The sequence below is a fragment of the Anolis sagrei genome, chromosome 3 (assembly GCF_037176765.1).
Source record: "Anolis sagrei isolate rAnoSag1 chromosome 3, rAnoSag1.mat, whole genome shotgun sequence".
In the NCBI taxonomy this organism is placed as follows: domain Eukaryota; kingdom Metazoa; phylum Chordata; class Lepidosauria; order Squamata; family Dactyloidae; genus Anolis; species Anolis sagrei.
In genome coordinates, this window is record NC_090023.1 from 110,044,247 (window position 1) to 110,063,814 (window position 19,568).

The 19,568-nt window shown below is 39.9% G+C and overlaps 1 protein-coding gene across 5 annotated transcripts in view; it reads left to right on the forward strand.

Moving 5' to 3' along the window:
• CARS2 (cysteinyl-tRNA synthetase 2, mitochondrial) overlaps positions 1–19,568 on the forward strand; it is a 48,419-nt gene that overhangs the window by 10,422 nt on the left and 18,429 nt on the right. For all 5 annotated transcript variants that reach the window (XM_060769601.2, XM_060769603.2, XM_060769602.2 and 2 more), the window contains 9 exons: positions 316–366; positions 2,661–2,778; positions 3,965–4,036; positions 5,619–5,724; positions 8,312–8,395; positions 9,237–9,366; positions 14,020–14,153; positions 14,477–14,541; positions 19,065–19,131. In XM_060769601.2, coding sequence (XP_060625584.2) covers positions 316–366; positions 2,661–2,778; positions 3,965–4,036; positions 5,619–5,724; positions 8,312–8,395; positions 9,237–9,366; positions 14,020–14,153; positions 14,477–14,541; positions 19,065–19,131 — 827 coding nt within the window. The remainder of the gene's footprint in view (positions 1–315; positions 367–2,660; positions 2,779–3,964; positions 4,037–5,618; positions 5,725–8,311; positions 8,396–9,236; positions 9,367–14,019; positions 14,154–14,476; positions 14,542–19,064; positions 19,132–19,568) is intronic.

The following is a 19,568-nucleotide window of genomic DNA, read 5'->3' on the forward strand; positions in this document are numbered from 1 at the left end:
CACACTAGTCCTAAAGTGTGTGTGTGTGTGTGTATATGTATGTTTCGGTCAGTGACCAGCACCAAAGTCCTAAAGTAAATTCCAAAACCATAGGCCATTTATTTCTGTATAGTTTGTGGTCGTAGCTTTACAGTCTTGGCACAAAACCTTTAAGCAAGCTTGGCCCTGATGGGGTTGGTAAACCTCCAAGCACATTAATTTGATGTTCTTGATACCCCGCTTCCATGTCTTCCCAAGTATCCTTTGCAAACATTTCCATTTTCCACCTTCATTTAGCTGTCAATTAGTATTTACATTATTTTTTCTTCTTGATAGGTATAGCTGTGGACCAACTGTGTATGATCATGCACACCTTGGGCATGCTTGGTGAGTTTTTACACATCATTTATCTTTATTGATTATATTTATTGAAATAAGCATTTTAACAACTAGGCTAGATATAGAAGAGATTCCAACTTTTAGTATATTAATAGCAGTTGTTATTATACCAACAGTCATAAAATTAAAGTTTCCAGACTGTAGAAGAGTTAATTCTTTAACATTTTAGGAATCCCCCACCAATGTGGCTGGAGCTTCTACATATTCTAGTCCATTTTTTTACTACAAACAGGCTTTTTCAACACAAAACAGATCTTTACTGAGGTCCCTTCCACACAGCTGAATAATGTAAAGTGCATTGCAGAAGTCCAACGTTGAGGTTACCAGTGCATGATCTTTATGTCCTCCAAATCCAGGAAGGAGCTCCGCTGGCAAATCAGCTGAAGCTCATAATAAGCACTCTGGACTGTGGCATCTACCTGGGTTGACATTTGGAGAGGCGGCTCTAGGAGTACTCCCAAGCTGCAAACACAGTCTTTCAGGGGGAGTGTAAACCCATCCAGAACCGGTTGACATACATCTAGTCCCAGATTAGGACCCTTGATCTCAAGCACCCCTGTTATGTCTTAATTCAGTTTCAATTTCTTTTTCCTCATCCAGCCAATTACCTCCTTCAGGCATGTATTCAAAGGAGACACACTATCCTTAGCTTTTTGAAGGCATGTAGAAATAGATTTGGGTGTCATCAGCATAGTGATAACACTTCATGCCATGATCTCTCCTAGCAGTTTCATGTAAATATTAAATACTCACATTGGGGATAGAATGACACCTTGTGGGATACCACATAAAAACTCCTCTTTGGAAGAGCAGCTATCCCCAAGCACCACCATCTGGAACCTGCCTGAGGGGTACGACCGGAACCACTGCAACACAGTGTCTCCAATTCCCAGCTCCTCCAGGAATTCCAGAAGGGGACCATGGTCAGTGTTACTGAATGCTGCTGAGAGATCTCGGAAGCACCAACAAGGATACACACCCCTTGTTGATGTTAAGATAGAGATCATCCACTAAGGGGGTCCCCAGGTGTTTTGGTCTACACCTTCCAGAAATCACAGCCAGTTTTCCAGCTGATAGGATTTCTGGGAGTTGGAGGCCAAAACATCTGGGGAGCCACAGGTTGAGAACCACTGCACTAAGGTGATCAAGCTGGTTTAAAATGGGTCAAAGAAGTGTTTGTTATCCAAGACTTCCTGGAGCTGTGTCATATCTGTGTCTTAGCTGGACCTGTTAGGCACGTGAGTGCAGAAGGTAGATCAGGAAGTATTTTTGACTCTTATGTAACAATAGCAATAAAATGACTCCAAGTCAGCACGGCATATTGCTGAAACCCTACTGTGCTCCAGCAGTAGGCCAAGCATATATTTTGTTTGGAAGAATAGTTACCCATGTTCCGTTTATCTCCTGAGGTCAGAATTGTTTAATTCCAAGTGTGTGTCCTTTCATAATAGGCTCTGGTTGTATGGTTGGAGTCTGACTGTCCCTGATTTATTTATGCCATAATAAATTTAGAATCATTTGAGATTCTGTAGTTCTAGTACACTCACATAGTGATCCTCATTCAGAGGGACTGAATGGCTGGCTCAGCAGCAGTACGTGTGAAAAGGTCTTGGAATCCTTGTGAACAATAAGTTAAACATGAGCCAACAGTGTGATGCAGCAACAAAAAAGCCAGTGGGATTTTGACCTGCATAAATAGGAGTATAGTGTCTAAATCCAGGGAAGTCATGCTACCCCTCGATTCTGCCTTGTCCAGACCACACCTGGAATACTGTGTCCAATTCTGGGCACAACAATTGAAGGGAGATGTTGACAGGTTGGAATGTGTCCAGAAGAGGGAGACTAAAATGATCAAGGGTCTGGAGAACAAGCCCTATGAGGAGCAGCTTAAAAGCTGGGCATGTTTAGCCTTCAGAAGAGAAGGCTGAAAGGAGACATAATGGCCATGTCTAAATATGTGAGGGTGATAAGGATGAGGAGGCAAGCCTGTTTTCTGCTGCCCTGGAGACTAGGGCACAGAACAACGGCTTCAAACTACAGGAAAGGAGATTCCACCTGCCTCGGAATGTGGTGGAGTCTCCTTCCTTGGAAGCTTTTAAACTGAGGGTGGATGGCCATCTGTCGGGAGTTCTTTGAATGCAATTTTCCTGCTTCTTGTCAGGGGATTGGACTGGATGGTCCATGGAGTCTCTTCCAACTCTATGATTCTATGAGTGTACCTTGTTCAGATCTTAGTGTTGCATTTTTTATCAACCATAATGTGCATGCACCTTTCTTTTCAGTTCCTATGTCAGATTTGATATAATTAGAAGAATAATGACACGCTTATTTGGAAAGGAAGTGGTCATGGTGATGGGAATTACAGATATCGACGACAAAATAATTAAGAGAGCCAATGAGGTAAGTAGTACAGATCTCTAGCTGTGGTTAATTTTTGAATTTTGTTCATCATTAAATCTATTAGATTTGGCTAGTCTTGTGTACAAGATCTATTTTTTTGTGTACTTGGGAGGCTGACAATTTGCTTTCACCCCTTTTCCTGATTTCTTTTTTTACATCAATTAAAAACACTGCTCGTCTCAAAGCAAGCGCAAGAGTTTGAGATCAGGATGTTGTTCTTGTATGATCTCTTCCTAGACTCGCCACTTTTCTCATCTTAATTAAACTGTGGTTGCTATGTGACCAGAGTAGCAAATTGGCTTCGAGCCATGTTCAAAATTTCCTATTGTTTGGCACAACATGACTTGAATGCTTCAGTGCCAGAAAATCCTGCTCCACCTACTTACTTCTTTATTTAAACACATTCTATTGATGAATCTTAGTAAATTATACTGTCTTTTTGTCTTCTGCAATAAAGTTTTTAATAATACACTAAGCAATTGAAATATTTTGTATGTCAAGAAATCTAATCCCAATTAAGCCATTTGACTCTGTCATGTCTCTTGTACCTTAAGGGGATTCACTTTGTTTTTCACTGCACTGAGATGTCTTACATGTTGCACACAGTTTGTTTCCCTAATTTGAACAGTTGACACACTTTAAAAGAAAAGTTTATTCCTGAGGTAATCCCAGGTCAAGATTATATTGACAGCATAATGGTATCATGTTATTATAGAGACAGATTTGGTCATGTGCTGATTCTCACCCCAAATAAGAGGATGTCACAATAGTCAATAGTTCTTCTTGTTCAGTCTCCTTCCAAAACACACGGGATTTCCTCATTCCAGTTGGGTTCATCCTGTTGTGTTCTTTGCTCTGAATGACGTGAATATTAAGTCTTTTTAGGAATGTCTGTGATCATGCTGCGTGTTTTTTGCTCACTGCGGCTCAGGAGAGCTGTTTCCTGTCATTCCTGCTTTGCAACATTTAGGGTGTACTTGAAATCCAAGTTAAATTTAAATGAAGGAAAAGATCACTTGTTCTCTATGCCCCAGATCCCCTGACATGTAAGATTGGTATTTTCCTCAAGTGAGCATATAATGAGGCTTCATAGTTTTGTTTTGATATTTTCTCTCACTTTCTCAGCAAGTTGTTAGTTATCCCATGTATATATGTGATTTACCAGTGTGCTCCTTTTTCAAAACAGATGGGTATATCACCATTGACTCTTGCCCGTTTTTATGAGGAAGACTTCAAGCAGGATATGGCTGCCTTAAAGGTACAAACATTTAAGCTGATAAGTTAAACATTTTTGTTGGTTAATGTTTTTGATGGTAAGAATCTCCATCTTTGGTCACCTGAGCAGTTTATTTTGCCAGGTTTATTCTAATGATGATGATGATGATAATGATAATAATAATAATAATAATAATAATAATAATACCACAACTGTTTCTGTAGTTGTTTTGCTTCCAGTTGCCCTACAGGCCCTTGTCCTGGTTGCTCAGACATGGGTCCTGGTCCCTGTAGCCGACTAGTCAATGGGTGCCCAGGAGAAGCACTCGCTGCGGTCCTTATTATTCTGGGCGACGACTAAGCTAGCATAGACTTCTTTAGAGTTTGTTTCACCATATATAAATGGGTTGGGTGCACTTAGTTCTACTACTCAGTTGAGACCACTCTGGCTTGGTTGAACCTACTGGTAGTTTATACTACCGCCAGCACAACTCTTAACATCATAGAAGCAGTTAAGCCCCCCCGCCAACGACAAGGTGGCAACCGGTAAAGGGGGGGGGGGGGTTCAAGGCATCAAGTCTGAAAAAGTTACAGAAAATAAACATGTCAAACTACTCTGGGACTTCCGATTTCAGACTGACAGAGCTTTGGAGCACAATACTCCCGACCTCACGATCGTGTTAAAAAACCGAGTATGTATCATTGACGTTGCAATTCCAGCGACAGCAGAATTGAAGAGAAACAACTGGAAAAGCTGACACGATACGAGAATTTAAAATCAAGGTGCTCCCCGTGGTGATCGGCACACTGGGTGCAAGCCTAAACACCTTGGCCTGCACATAAACACAATCAGCGCTGACAAAATTACCATCTGTCAGCTGCAAAAGGCCTCTCTACTGGGATCTGCACACATTATTGCTGATACATCACATAGTCCCAGACACTTGGGAAGTGTCTGACATGTGATCCAATACAACAACCAGGATAGTGATCTTGTTTGCTGTGTACTAATCTTGTTGTGTTTCAAATAATAATACTGTTATTTATATTCCACCCTATTTCCCCAAGGGGACTCAGGATGGATTACAACACACTAAAAACACATAGTGGTAAGCATTCAATGCCTCACCACAAAAACAGACAAGGATACAATTAGCAACCCACCTAAAGGGCTCAACTATCAAGATGCTGACTTGTCTGAGGCCTTATTGGTTGGATAGCCCTTTAAATATGCTTCTAGTCTGCTTAATAATTAATAATTAAAATAATTAGCTCAACATTAACCTTCAGCTTTGCTAGTGTAAATGAAGGCTGTTCGCATTTAGGTTTTCATAAATCAGGCTATTACTTTGTCCTGTTATCTCTACCTGGTAGTGACTAATTCATTATGGCTGCATTCTCCATTTTGGCACTAGGCCTACAGTTCAGACCTCAGGGCAAAATCATTGGCTGTAATATCTTATTTTGTCTTGTGCTCCAGCCTCTTGCATTTTGTACGCTTGAGCCTGGTGAAGAGATTTGGAGAATTTGAAGCTTACACTGTATTTGGGGACATTTTAATTCATTCCAGCAAAGGTGTGGATTCTGGAGTAATAATATACATTATTATTATTATTTCCCCTAAGGTTCTTCCTCCTACGGTCTATATGAGAGTGACTGAAAATATTCCTCAGATCATTTCTTTTATACAGAAGATCATTGCTAGTGGACATGGCTATGCAACCTCAAAAGGTAGAGAACAGGACATTTATCCATTTATGTCTGTGTTAGATATTAGCATGTTAGATTTGATGTTTTTGTTAATGCTGTTTATGCCTCACCTTGACAACATCTGCTCCACCTATTGAACTGCAAATGCATTCATTGTCCTGCAGGTATTCAGGAAGGGCTTGTTTCTCTTCACTGAATTTGGAAGGCTGTTTAGAGGCCATATCAAAGGAAGCAAACAGAGGTAGCAGGCAATTTTGCTAGTTTAGAGTCCACCCACAGCAGCAACTCTTTCCTTCCCTATACTTTGCTATATAATCATGGTCTTGTCTATTTCTCTTTCTATCGGTTTTTGCCTGTCTAACACTTTTTCTATCCTCACAGTTTGATTCTTGACCAAAGTTTAAGACCTCTGCCAAGAAATGTCTCTGACATGAATGCTAAAAGAAATAGACTTGAGATGCCATTTTAAATGTACAGCTTGGCATTTCTACTAAAATAGGCACTAATGTAGGAACTAATATATGCTAATATGGCTGTCTGTTGTCTCATTTCTTGTGGTTTTGTGCTTTCTACAATTCTGATTTTTTTTAAAGACCGTCAATACAAAATTGCAAATGCTTTAAATCTTAGCATTACTCATGAATGAGTGTTTTGGATTCATTGATTAAACTGCATGTACTTCTGTTAGTTTCCACTGGGTGTCCATTACATTAAAATCCCTTGCTTGTTCTTGCTACACAGAATAACTTTGCAGAATAGCATTTTGTCATGATTCCTAGCCATAGTGAATGTTATTGTTAGTTCAAGAGGCCCAGTTGTCCTGATGTTACCTTACTCCTCCTCACATTTGGCCCATGGACAGGTCAATTCCCCCGGCCTTTATGTTTATCTGTGTTGGTTGTGGAGGGAATGAGCTGCCTCTGAATCACAAGGGACTTCAGCAGATTTCCCTGTTCAGTCTCAGCTAGAACTTAAAAATAATTACTTTTCAAAATAATTCATTTCCATTCTTTGTCGAAGGCTACAGAAAATAATTTATTTTCATGACTTTTTTTTTCATCTCAGAAGCGATTTGAAAACTGCAAGTTGCTTCTGGGGTGAGAGAACTGGCCATCTGTAAGGACGTTGCCCAGGGGACGCCTGGATGTTTTACCATCCTGTGGGAGGCTTCTCTCATGTCCCCGCATGAGAAGCTGGAGCTGACAGATAGGGGCTCAACCTGCTCCCTGGATTCAAACCACTCACTTTTCGGTCAGCAGTCCTGCTGGCACAAGGGTTTAACCCATTGTGTCATTTCATGACTTATATCAGTGTTTAAGAGTTAACTAATTGCATTTCATGTGTAGTCTTTATTAGCTTCACATTACTGCAGGAGGCAGGCTTCTCTTGTAATTGATAAGTGTATGGCACAATAATTTAGGAATTTCTGTCATAATGCCTCTAAAAGGATTATTATGAAGTAGTTCTAAAATAAGAATAGGCAAAGTATGACCCTCAACTTTAGATTAAGGGTCGGCATTAGACTCCTAGGAGACCTTGAAAGGCTGTACCTGGACTGTTCCTACTTCAAAATATATAAAATAAAACAAATCAAATATTGTTTTCCCCCTGAAACACTCTTGAGAGGACCTGGAGGCATTTTGACCATTTTCACCATAGTTTGGATGCCTTCTTGGACAAGAAGCCTTTTTAAAATAGCATGAAGTTAGTGTAGATCATTTCCTGTTTCAGAAATGACTTTCATGTGATAATTTTAAAATATGCAATTTTTAACTCTCAAGATAGTGGGCATATTCTCCCTGCCTATAGAGTGTATTTTAGGACAAAAGAAAAAAGAGTGTATCCACCTTGTTCTGTATCAGTGGTTCCTCAACATTTTTTTTGACCAGGGACCACTTTGACCAAGGACCACTCTCAAACATTAGTACCAAAAGGGTTACGAATCAGTTTTTGGTCAACTTTAGATTTGGTTTGGTTGTTTGGGGTGCTGATTCAGAAAATTGCATTGGATAAACCACATCAGCTCTAGTTTCTGAACAGAACATATGCCATCCAGTAGTCGCTCTCTGCTCACCCAAAGAAAACCATATTTAATAAACTAGAACTGATGTAGTAGTAGTAATCTTTAGTGGGTAGTCAGCCTCTCCCCTCCTGACATCCCAATTTCCTCGGCACTATAAGAGCGTTTTGTGAGACCAGTAGCTCTCTTTGCCGTATGGTTTTGAGGCAACTGTGCAGTAGTGGTGAGGCTGTGGACCATATGTCCTAAAACATCTGGAAATCTATATGATTTTTACTCCTGCTTTAAGAAGGAGACTAGGAAATGCTGCTTGTGCCACCAGTAAAGCAACTGTGATTTTATTGCATCCTTGCTACAGAAAGAATAATGGCCCACAGTAACTCAAAACAAATAGTTATGTTAAGTATATATTCTAAGCTCTGATCAAGTACAGGATGCTTTATGTAGTGAAAGGGACCATCTCCCCATAGCTTCTGGCACAGGTGGGTTGTGTGGTACCTAGAAAGTGTTGAGGAATTTGTGGATTGCGCCATTTACTATTAGATAACGTTAACTTTATAATAAGTCCGAACTGTTTATTTCCAACAGGTAATGTTTATTTTGATGTCCGTTCTAGGGGAGACAAATATGGAAAATTGGCAAATATTTATCCTGATGCTCAAGAAGAACCAGGTATGTAAATGAAGATGTGAACTTGAATCTGAATGCTTTCTTAATATGCTAATTGGAGCCTGCATGAAACTGAAATATATCTGAAATTTGCTGTTGTATGATACACTTCATGTTGATAGATGTTTGAGGCAAACAATCTATTCTGGAGGCTTTCCCTGCATTATAAACAATGGCTACAATGCATACTAAGGAAGTCTCACAGTTTTAACAGTAACTGCGTACAGTGTGGTAGACAAATTGTAATCCAAAATGTAACTTGTCCAAATGCTGAGTCTTATTTTGGTACAAATCCAGGGCCAAAATCCAAAAAAGGAGTGCTACCTGTATCAGGCCAACCAAATGTGCACAATACATTATGCGAGCTTTCAGATCTCAAAGGCTTCTTTATGAGTCGTCGTTGTTAAAAGTTATTTTAAGGCTAAAGGGGGAAAATACAACTTGTATAAATCTGTTCTCCCTCTTTCCCACCAGTGCATTGCCTTTGTCTACTCAGAATGCCCATGCAAAGTCATTCAACAGATGTCTAGATTGCCATGATTTTATTGTAAGTTCTAAAATGAGATAATAAGGGTTGAATCGGCACAATCACAAAACTGTAGAATATTGCAATACAGATTTCATAGTAATGATATCAGAACGTGATACAACATGCTTAGTGTTTGTCATGTGCGTCATAGTTAATTATTTGTATTCAAGCTTTACACTCCTTCCTACACCAAAGTGTTTTCAGTGCACGAAAAAAAAACATGGCGTATATAGTGTTCATGCTTTTGAAATGCAGTTGTCATCTTTTTATTTTTAACTTCGTCTTCACTGACATATTGCCCCTAATTATTGGCAGTGGATAGTGATAAGTCCCACATGAAGGATTTTGCTCTATGGAAGGCAGCCAAGCCTCAGGAGATGTGCTGGGATTCACCCTGGGGCAAAGGGCGGCCTGGCTGGCATATTGAATGTTCAACCATATCCAGGTAAGCTAGTCTGAAATCCTTCTGCTTGCCTCTTTTTCAGTATAGAGTACGAAGCTGCAACAGAGCCACCACACCTTCCGTAGAGTGTGCTTTCCCCCACAAATCTTACATCATATTTCATTTTAAAAGGCAGTTTAATTTTCATTTCTAATGGGGAAGTGTTCATTATTTTTAAATATTATATATAGTTATATTTATTATTTATACAATACTTGTATATTTATTTTGTATGTGTGTGTGTGTGTACCCCACTTTTCTCAAAAATGAGACATGGGGCATCTTTCAAATGTTAAAACCAATACAGAACACTTCAAAGCACCTCCAAATACATAAGTAAAACCTTGCAGTCATGCAGTTGACTATTCCAAAATTTAATCTCTTAAAGACAAATACATTAAAAAACCAACCCTAGAGTTTAATCCCTTTAAAGTAAATTCATTAAAAGACATGATAAAAATCAGCTAAACAGCACTCCATTAAAATTCTTAACAATCTGCTGCAACAGAAAGTTTTTGCTTGTCATAACATAAACCCCTAGGATGCCTGGGAGCAGAACACCATGTGTTCATGCCAAATGTGCCTGGGGAAGTAATAGGACTGAGACGAATGCATTTTATCAAAATCTTAGAACCTTTGTGGTTGTATGACTTCAGGTAATCTCTGATTTATGCCAATCCTAAAGGAACCTTGGAGCCCCCATTGGTGTAACGGGTTAAACTGCATGAGCTGCTGAACTTGCTGACCGAAAGGTCGGCGGTTCAAACCCAGGGAGCGGGGTGAGCTTCCGCTGTTAACCCCCTGCTTCTGCCAACCTAGTAGTTCAAAAATATGCAAATGTGAGTGGATCAATAGACTGCTTTGGCTGGAAGGTAATGGCACTCCATGCGGTCATGCCTGCCACATGACTTTGGAGGTGTCTACGAACAACTCCGACTCTTCAGCTTAGAAATGGAAATGAGCACCACCACCCCCAGAGGCAGACATGACTACACTTAATGCCAAGGGAAAACCTTTACCTTTTTAAAAGTAACTTTATCCCTGGGTTTTCTGAGTGACTTCCCCAAGTTCAGCCAATGGATTTTCATGACTGAGGGCCAATCTGACTATTGGTCTCCAAAGTCATAGTCCAACATCCAAACCACTATGCCACATCCTCAAATAGGGAGGTATGTCCATCCAGTATCCTAAATATGAGCTATATAGAGCTTTATAGATCAAAATCAAGACTTTGAAGTGTACCCAGAAATGGACTGGCAGCCAGTGGAGTTGTTGCAACCATGGAGTCATATGCTTCCTTTAGGCATCACTGGAGCACAACTGAAATGCCTGTGGGCTTTTCAAAAGCATGTAATCCAAATAGGATGTGAGTAGTGTGCATAACTCTTTTGTATGCATATATATGTTTTAGGATCCACCAAGCAGGTGTCAGTTGACTGACAGCCACTGGATTGTCAGAAGGCAACAATAAGGACATTTATTTATTGGTTTTGAGAGTCACCAAACCATAAACTGTGGTGTGTAATGTGATTGTAGGAGGTTTATAGAAGTAGGGACATGTTTAGGGGAGTTTTAGGATCCTGCTCCTTAAACTGTGGGTGCCAACCCCAAATGGGGTGCCCTTAGCTCAACCTTGGGATCACGAAAAATTTGGCAACAGCAAAAGGTTTCTGAACACTATCCATTTACGCAAATCTGTTTGCAAAAATGTGCAATGTTTATAGCGGAGTGTGCAGAAAATGCTTCAGCTGTACTCCACAAAAAGGAAGTCAACCTCTTTAGTAAGCCTGGCAAATGCTGATTTCTTGCCAATCAGTGCTTGACTTTTGTATCTATTTTATATACCTATATAGCTGGGGTCTTGTAAAAATGTTTCTGGTGGAAAGGGCTTGTAAATAGAAAAGGTTTAAGAAGCCGAAGCCCTGCTCTCGGGGATATATGGTGGTGAATGCTGAACAAAGAAACCAGTTTATTTTGCATTCCAATTATCTCTCCTGACAAAACAGTGATGAAGATGAGAGGAAAGGGGTTCTAGGTAGCAAGCAGATGTCTTAGCGATAACAGAAAAAAAAATATAAACATGGTACTGTCATCCTCTGCTTTGTGCTGTATGTTCATCCAAGCTGATTGGACTTGCGGAAAGTGTTTCAACCAAGACCATTACAGTAGATTCTGTACCAGCTCCACTGCTGTACCAGCTCCCTGCTGTACCAGCTCCACTGGCTGCCGATTTGCTACCGGGCTCAATTCAAGGTGCTGGCATTGGCCTATAAAGCCCTAAACGGTTCTGGCCCAAGATACCTAACTGACCGCCTCTCGGCCTATGAGCCCACGAGGACTTTGAGATCTTTCGGGGAGGCCCTGCTCTCGATCCCGCCTGCATCACAGGCACGGCTGGCGGGGACGAGAGATAGGGCCTTCTCGGTGGTGGCTCCTCGGCTGTGGAACACCCTTCCCGTGGACATCAGGCTAGCCCCCTCCCTGTTGATATTCCGCAGGAAGTTAAAAACCTGGCTGTTTAAGAAGGCATTTGATCAAGAAGTGCAATGACTGGTAATTTGACCATAGGAATGGAACAACGGAAATGATATCGGATTGTGGGTTTTGACGATGAGACGACTCGGAATGACTTTTGTACTATTGTTGATGTTTTGATAAGGTGTTTTTCTAATTAATGATGAATTGCAGTTTAGTTTATTTTATACTATGTTTTGTAATTTGCACTGTTTTCCATGTTGTACACCGCAATGAGTTGCCCTTGGGCTGAGAATTGTGGTCTATAAGCGCAGTAAATAAATAAATAAATAAATAAATAAATAAATAGATTCATTTCTGTGCCTTATAATAAAAATGTGGTGGCTCATAAACAAAGAAACAGAAATATTTTAAAAGTGCTCAGGTTCGTGAAGATTAGTGTGGTTAGTAAGATGGATGGCAAGTGAGAAAAAAAGAAAGTAGATTCCATTCAAATTAGCATACAAAGATTTTTTTTGTGAGGCAGGGATAGATGTAAAATGATTTCAGTTACTCATCATCATATCTTTTTTTTGAAGAGTCAGTTAAACATTTATGGTCCTCCATAGGTAGTTTTGCTTTATCATTTGACAAGTTAGTGTTGGTTGCAAGACTATGATTTTTAGAGCTAATAATAAACTGTTTAAAGATAACAGCAGAGCCATCTAGAGGCAAATGGAAATACTGCAGCATCCAAGGAAATAATTGTCCAAATTTGTATGGTCTCTTGAAATACATGGAAAAGGAAACCATGCACGCAAACCTTCCATTCCAGCTTCTCTCACCAGTTGCAAATTGTTCTTTTGAGTCCGAGACAGTTTTCTTCGGAACCCACATTGCTGTTAAATTTAACTTTGGCAAGTTAAAGACCCAACCACTGCATTTCTGACAAATTTTTCATATATTGCTTTGGGATTTATTTTTATTTATCGTGTCAGGAGCAGACCAAACAGATGCACTGCATTTTTAACAAACAAACAAAAAAACAGAACACAAAGTTAACAAGCTTGGTAGTTGATTAAATGTCCTTTGACCAGTAGCTGGCCACTTGGAGTGCCTCTGGTGTTGTTGCAAGAAGGTCCTCCATTGTGCATGTGGCAGGGCTGAGGTTGCATTGCAGCAGGTGGTGTGTAGTTTGCTCTTCTCCACACTCGCATGTCATGGACTCCACTTTGTAGCTCCATTTCTTAAGGTTGACGCTGCATCTTGTGGTGCCAGAGCGCAGTCTGTTCAGCGCCTTCCAAGTCGCCAAGTGTTCTGTGTGCCCAGGGTCTCTCATTTGGTATCAGCCATTGATTGAGGTTCTGGGTTTGAGCCTGCCACTTTTGGACTCTCGCTTGCTGAGGTGTTCCAGCGAGTGTCTCTGTAGATCTTCAAAAACTATTTCTTGATTTGGGATGCACCGATGTGTATATGGCCCCCAAAAGAGGAAAAGAATATCTTTATGACAAACTACATTGATCATTTTACCTTAACTCCTGATACTGCACTGTCACTTAGAAATTCAGAATGCCGGTCTGCCAGCTGCTTTTCTTGAATCTTTCTTGTACAACTTTTTAATATGTTCCTTTTTATGCTTATTCAGCTTGAGATCAAAGCTGGATAAGCATCAATTGATAAAGTGCTGCAGTCTGTTTGCTTTAGTACACAAAACATAGAGTTACTTTATTGACCCATATTTTTTAAAAAATAACAATTTACTCATTCATTTAAAAAGAAAATGTAAAGCAAGTGAACTTTGGGTTCTATTAATACAATCAAAAGTGGGTCCCCAGGTGTTTTGGCCTAGAACTCCCAGAAATCCCAGCCTGTTTACCAACTGTTAGGATTTCTGGGAGTTGAAGGCCAAAACATCTGGATCCCACAGGCTGAGAACCACTGCAATAGTTTCCTTTAGTTTCTTATGCATTTTTTGTAGTTTTCAAATCCAAAAAGCTTGCATTCAAATAGAATGTTTTCATATTTTGCAAATGGTAACTAATGGTATGAATCAGCTCCAGCCTTGGCTCCAAATTCTTCATCACAACCTGGAGTTTTGGTTTATTAGTCCTGTTAGGACCTGATTCATGAACATTTTTGTGATTCTGGTCAGTCCAGGCTGGCATACTCTCTTTCTTCAATTATTGAATATTTCTGTTTCAGTTTAGTGTTTGGAGGACATTTGGATATTCACACTGGTGGAATAGATCTTGCGTTTCCCCATCATGAAAATGAAATCGCTCAATGTGAAGTTTATCATCAGTGTGACCAATGGGCAAATTATTTTTTACATTCTGGTAAGTTATTAAATAACCCATTTTACATTGTAATACCATTTTTTTATTTGACCATATTTTTGTTCGTGTGTCTCAAGATCCACACCACTCCTATGAATTGTCCATACAGATATTTTTCATGGGTTATATAGTGCCCGAATAACATCTGAGGGCATAACTGTGGGGAGTATTATTTCTTTTCTTAAGTGAACTGTGTATCCCTGTTGGTGTTTTCTCACCCCTTTTTCCTTAGATTCTTGGGAGTAAGGGAATGAGGGGGCTCACTTGGTTTTCCACTTGAAGGTTAAAAAACAAAATACAATCAACTTGCTTTTGTTTTTCAGGACATCTTCATGTTAAAGGGAGTGAAAAAATGTCAAAATCACTCAAAAACTACATTACTATTAAGGTACTATAAACTACTGTGTTTCATTTTAAACTTGAATTCATCCAAGCTGCAAAGGAGATTTTGGGGAAAACAAGAGGCTATTGCATTACAATGTTCCCTCACTTATTGCAGGTGTTCTGTTTCAGCACCACCCGCAATAAGTGAAAATCCGAGAAGTAGGGATGATATATTAATTGTAATATTTATACAGCCAAAAAATGTATACAGCCAAAATTGGGCTGAAGGTCCAAACCTGCTTCCAGCCGCCGCTGGAGAAACCAGTGCTGGACACAGAGAAGGCACACTGCCTGGCGCGGCCTTCCGCAGCCCTTTTGAAGGCTGTCCGGAGCTCCTGAGGGTGGCCAGCCCAGCCAATCGAGGAAGAGCAGAGTCTGCCTCCCATTGGCTGGCCACCCCACTGGAACTTCTCTCGCTGCCGAGGGGGCTGCCGGGAAGAAGAAGACCCCTCTGGCACCATGGTGGCAGACGGAAGGAAAGGAGGGAGGGAAGGTGAGGAGGAGGAGGCAAAGAGGATGGATGGATGTGGGGGCACTGGGCTCGCCTTGGGGGCCGTGCAGAGAAAACCTCGGGGGCTGCTCAGAGAAAACCATGAAACAACGAGGCAACGGTAAGCGAACTGTGAAGTGGCGAGGGAACACTGTGTATGTTTAATACTTTGAAACTTTCTGCTGTGGCTGGGCTTTGAAAACAATTTGTTGTATTTGTTTTCTGTTCTAACTTGAAAGAGCTCATGGGTTGCTTCTGCTTCCATTTTATCCTTTAAGTTGCATATAACACAGTTCTGTGCAAAAACAGTGCTTTGCAAAAGTATTCACCTTCTTTCGGCTTTTCCACGTCCTGTGATGTTACAGAACATATGTGATGTTACAACCTGGAATTAGGATGGATTTAATTGGATTTAATTACCACTTGATGTACGGAAGATGCTCATCACTAAAAACGTAAAATATTTTTACTGCGGCAGACAAGTTAAGTCAGTAAAAACAAACTGGCACTTTGTTGCATAAATATCAACCTCCCGAGTTAATAGTTGGTAGAAGCACCTTCAGCAGCAGTATAACATTGGATTGGCACAAGAACTGGGGGCTCTGTTTTGATCTGTGAGGCTCCTCCAATTATGTATTCTTTCATGGCCAAATTGCTCCAGATCCCCATTTGTCAGTTTGGATGGCTGTTGTTGATGCACTGCAATTTCAAAGACTTGTAAAAAAATTCAGAACCTTCCAGATACAGGTAGCGCCAATCTGAGAGCATGTGGCCTTGGAATTGCACTGAGAAGATTTCTGGAAGCAGTGGATTTCACCAAACATTATTTAGATGTGTCATAGCAAAAGGAATGAATACTTTTCAGTCTACGAGTGTTACGTTACCCAAATTTGGGCCACTAAGAAAATATTTTATATCCTCACCGTGCTGATGCTCTTCATAGTCTCAAGTCTGTGGATACAGATATATTGTACCTTTGCTGGCAAAGTGATAACGTTGCCAACAAAATCCATTACTGTTCCACAAAAAATCTGGAAAACTCAAAGGAGAATGGAGATAGTTCTGCAATGCATTTTTGTAATTTTCTTGAGTTACTAAAATTTAATCTTAGAACTTTAGGGCAGAGCAAGGCTTTAAATCAGGCATGGACAAACTTCGGCCCTCCAGGTGTTTTGGACTTCAATTCCTGGCTGTTAGGAATTATGGGAGTTAAAGTTCAAAACACCTGAAGGGCTGAAGTTTGCCCATGCCTGATTTAAAGCCACAAATCTCTTTACCCAAGGTATGCATCTATACAGTATAATTAATACATCAGTTTAAATGCCATGTTTCAATTCTGTGGATCAATGGAAATTGTAGCTTTTTTGCCTTCTCTGCTTAAGAGTGCTGGAGTCCCATAAAACTACAACTCCCATGATTCCATATTAATAAACCATAGCAATTAAATTCTACAGTGCTGCATTAATTCTATAGTATAGATGCACCCCTAGTCAAGCATCCAGGTCACAACACTAATAAAAATATTGGCATATATTTTTGTGGAGTATTGATGTAAGGACGCATTTATTAGAATGTAAAGCTTGATTTCTGTTTAAGGATTTATTTTGTGTTCTTTGTACATCAGTTTTCGATTTTAACTGGAGAGGCTCTTCAGTTGGGCTAGCTTGTAGAGTAAATGATGGATCCTTTTTCTTTTACAACCATCTAAATCCTCTATGGAACTGGAGTTTCAGTCCACTGATCCAGACTTGCTCATGTTGAATCACGAGAAAGCTCTCCCTTATGAAAATCCACAAAAGGACTTCTTTGCTTTTTGTCTCCCTGGTTTGGAAATGAGCAGATTCCAAACACCTACTGGAGCATGCCTTCCTCCTTTCTAGAGTTGTGCTAAATAGTTTCAGTCAAGCTGTTTTTGTTTTCTGAGTCTTCATGATTTTCTCATCCAAAGTTTAACAAAATTCACTTACAATATGCTTGTTGGCATAAATCTATATATTTCTCCAACCACGCTGTCTTAAGAAAGGGGATAAAGCATACAATGTTGTTTATTGAATTCAATGGAAAGAGTGGTCTGAGAAATGGTAGGACAGTAGAGAGACCAAATTTTTGAGATCTACCATAAAGCAATATAATTAAAATCTAGGTTTGGATCCTTGGAGCTGGACAACAAGGAACTGGGAGAACCTTGGCTGGTTCTATATTGGAAATATTCACCCCCTCTTTCATCGAGCTATTGAGTTTTGTAGAAATCGGACTCGTATATAACGCTGGCATTCACACATTTTAATTTCACAAATGTTAGCCCTGTTTCTTCTACTTCTTTATTTATTTTTATCCCGCTTTTCTACCATGGGTGGGACTCAAAGCGGCAAATAAATGGTAAAAAGCAAAATCTATGTAGCACAAGAACACAACATCATCCCCAACCCAAACATATAAACAATAAACCAAGACATTGCAGAAACACATTGCGTACACCACATAAAATAAGCATAAAAATAGCAAGATTTATCACAATCCCTGAGCCTCAAGCCACTGAGGTTGTCCTAAAAGCATTGTACTAAAAAGTCTCAAGCTCCAAATCTTTGGCCATGTGAGCCTTGCCTGACTGAGATATGGGCTGTTGGGTAAGGCCTGCTTCCATAAAAAAAGGTTTTAATCTAGGAGGAAAAGGCCAATAACAAGAGGGCCAAACGCACCTCTTTGGGGAGGGAGCTCTGCACATGTGACAATGGTGGGACCGAGAGAAGGGCCTCTTCTGATGATCTCAGGGCTCATGTGGACTAATAGGAGAAAATGGGGTCTCTCAAGTAGGCTAGGCATATTTGACCTGGGTATATTTGACCTGTGGATTCCAATAATGGCACCAGTTTCCTCCTATCAGCTTTAGTTTTTGAGATATAGATGCCATCTACCAGTCGCCATTTTCTCACCCATAGAAAGTAATGATGACCATATCTAACAAACTAGAGCTGATGCAGTCTATCCAATGCAATGTTCTGAATCAGCACACCAAAGAACCCCAAGGACAGGCCTAAAAACCAAGACACAAAGTTTTTTTTCTGTTGGACTGTGTAATCTTATGATAAAAATAATAATACTTTATTTATAACCCGCCCTATCTCCCCTGGGGGACTCAGGGCAGTTTCCAATCAAAGAGCCAAACATTCAGTGCCAATAACACAAATAACAGATAAACTCAAAAACAATAAATAATAACAATCCCAGTATAAAACTTATAATAATTAATCCTTAAAAGAACAAAAGATTTATCAACATTAACAACTTAAATAAACAAAATATGACACATCACAAACCTTTACCACATAATTAAACATTATAATAAAAATTATAAAGTGTTTCTGAATTCAAGGATAACAGATGTGAGACAACGGGAGTATATAAATCACATATGAACCCTCTGCATATTTATCCATGTTGTAGCTTCTAAATGCAGATGTTTCTGCAGCCATGAGAACTAGAAGCTTGCTTCATTTATTTCTGAGTGACTCAAAATTCCTTATCAATGTACCAATATTTTTCGTAAAATCTGTGGTTACAAAGGCAATCAGTAAAAAGCATTAGGAATAAGTCTATAACATGAAAATAATGGGGAGTGTTAAGGAATGTAGAAAGATTGGGTATAATTTGTTAGAGAATTCTTCCATTGGAAATCAAGAGCTCTGCCCCAAACCCGTTACAGCAGGGATGGGCAAACTTCGGCTCTCCAGGTGTTTTTGACTTCACTCCAGAAATCCGAGTCAGCTTACTGGCTGTTAGAAATTGTGGGGGTTGAAGTCCAAAACCCCTGGAGGGCCAAAGTTTGCCCATGACTGCCTTACAGTCATAGACCTGCAAATAAATTATCTCTGGGAGTTTTGGTTTCCCTCCCCAATGAAGAATTGGAGACATGCTACCTTTTAATGTGAAACGTAGGATTCTTGAGGGCTTTTCATGCTGCCACTGATGTTCTTATTGATTGTGTCATCATTGGTAGTAGGACAAGAGTTAGCATTGATTTCTTCTTTCTCTTTTAGGATTTCTTGAAGGAGTTTTCATCTGATCAGTTTAGAATGCTTTGTTTGCGGAGCAAATATAGGGCAGGTAAATAATTTTTTTGTGACTTAGATATGGGACTTTGTGACTTATTGTTCATGGTATCATTGGAAGACACATGTATCTTCATCTGTTGAGTAGCCACGAAATGGCTGTTTTTGTTTCAGATGGAGTTTTTTTGTGGGGAGGAAATGTAATTTTGGAGGTAACCTGAGTACATTTTGATTTTTTTAAAAATAAATCTTTACATTTAGCCCTGGGATAACTGTGACTAGGTGGAAAGATCTGTTATATTTTTGCAGTATCTCTGTGAAGTATTTTAAGGGGCAATGTGTGTATGTGTTTGTAGACGTGAGAGAGACAGCCAAACAAACAAACAAATGGGCAGTTCACCCAGCAAGTTACCTAGTGAAGTGGATACTTTTGAGGGGGCATTGCTATACGCCTGTGAAACGTGGACTGTTTACAGATGTTCACACCCAACT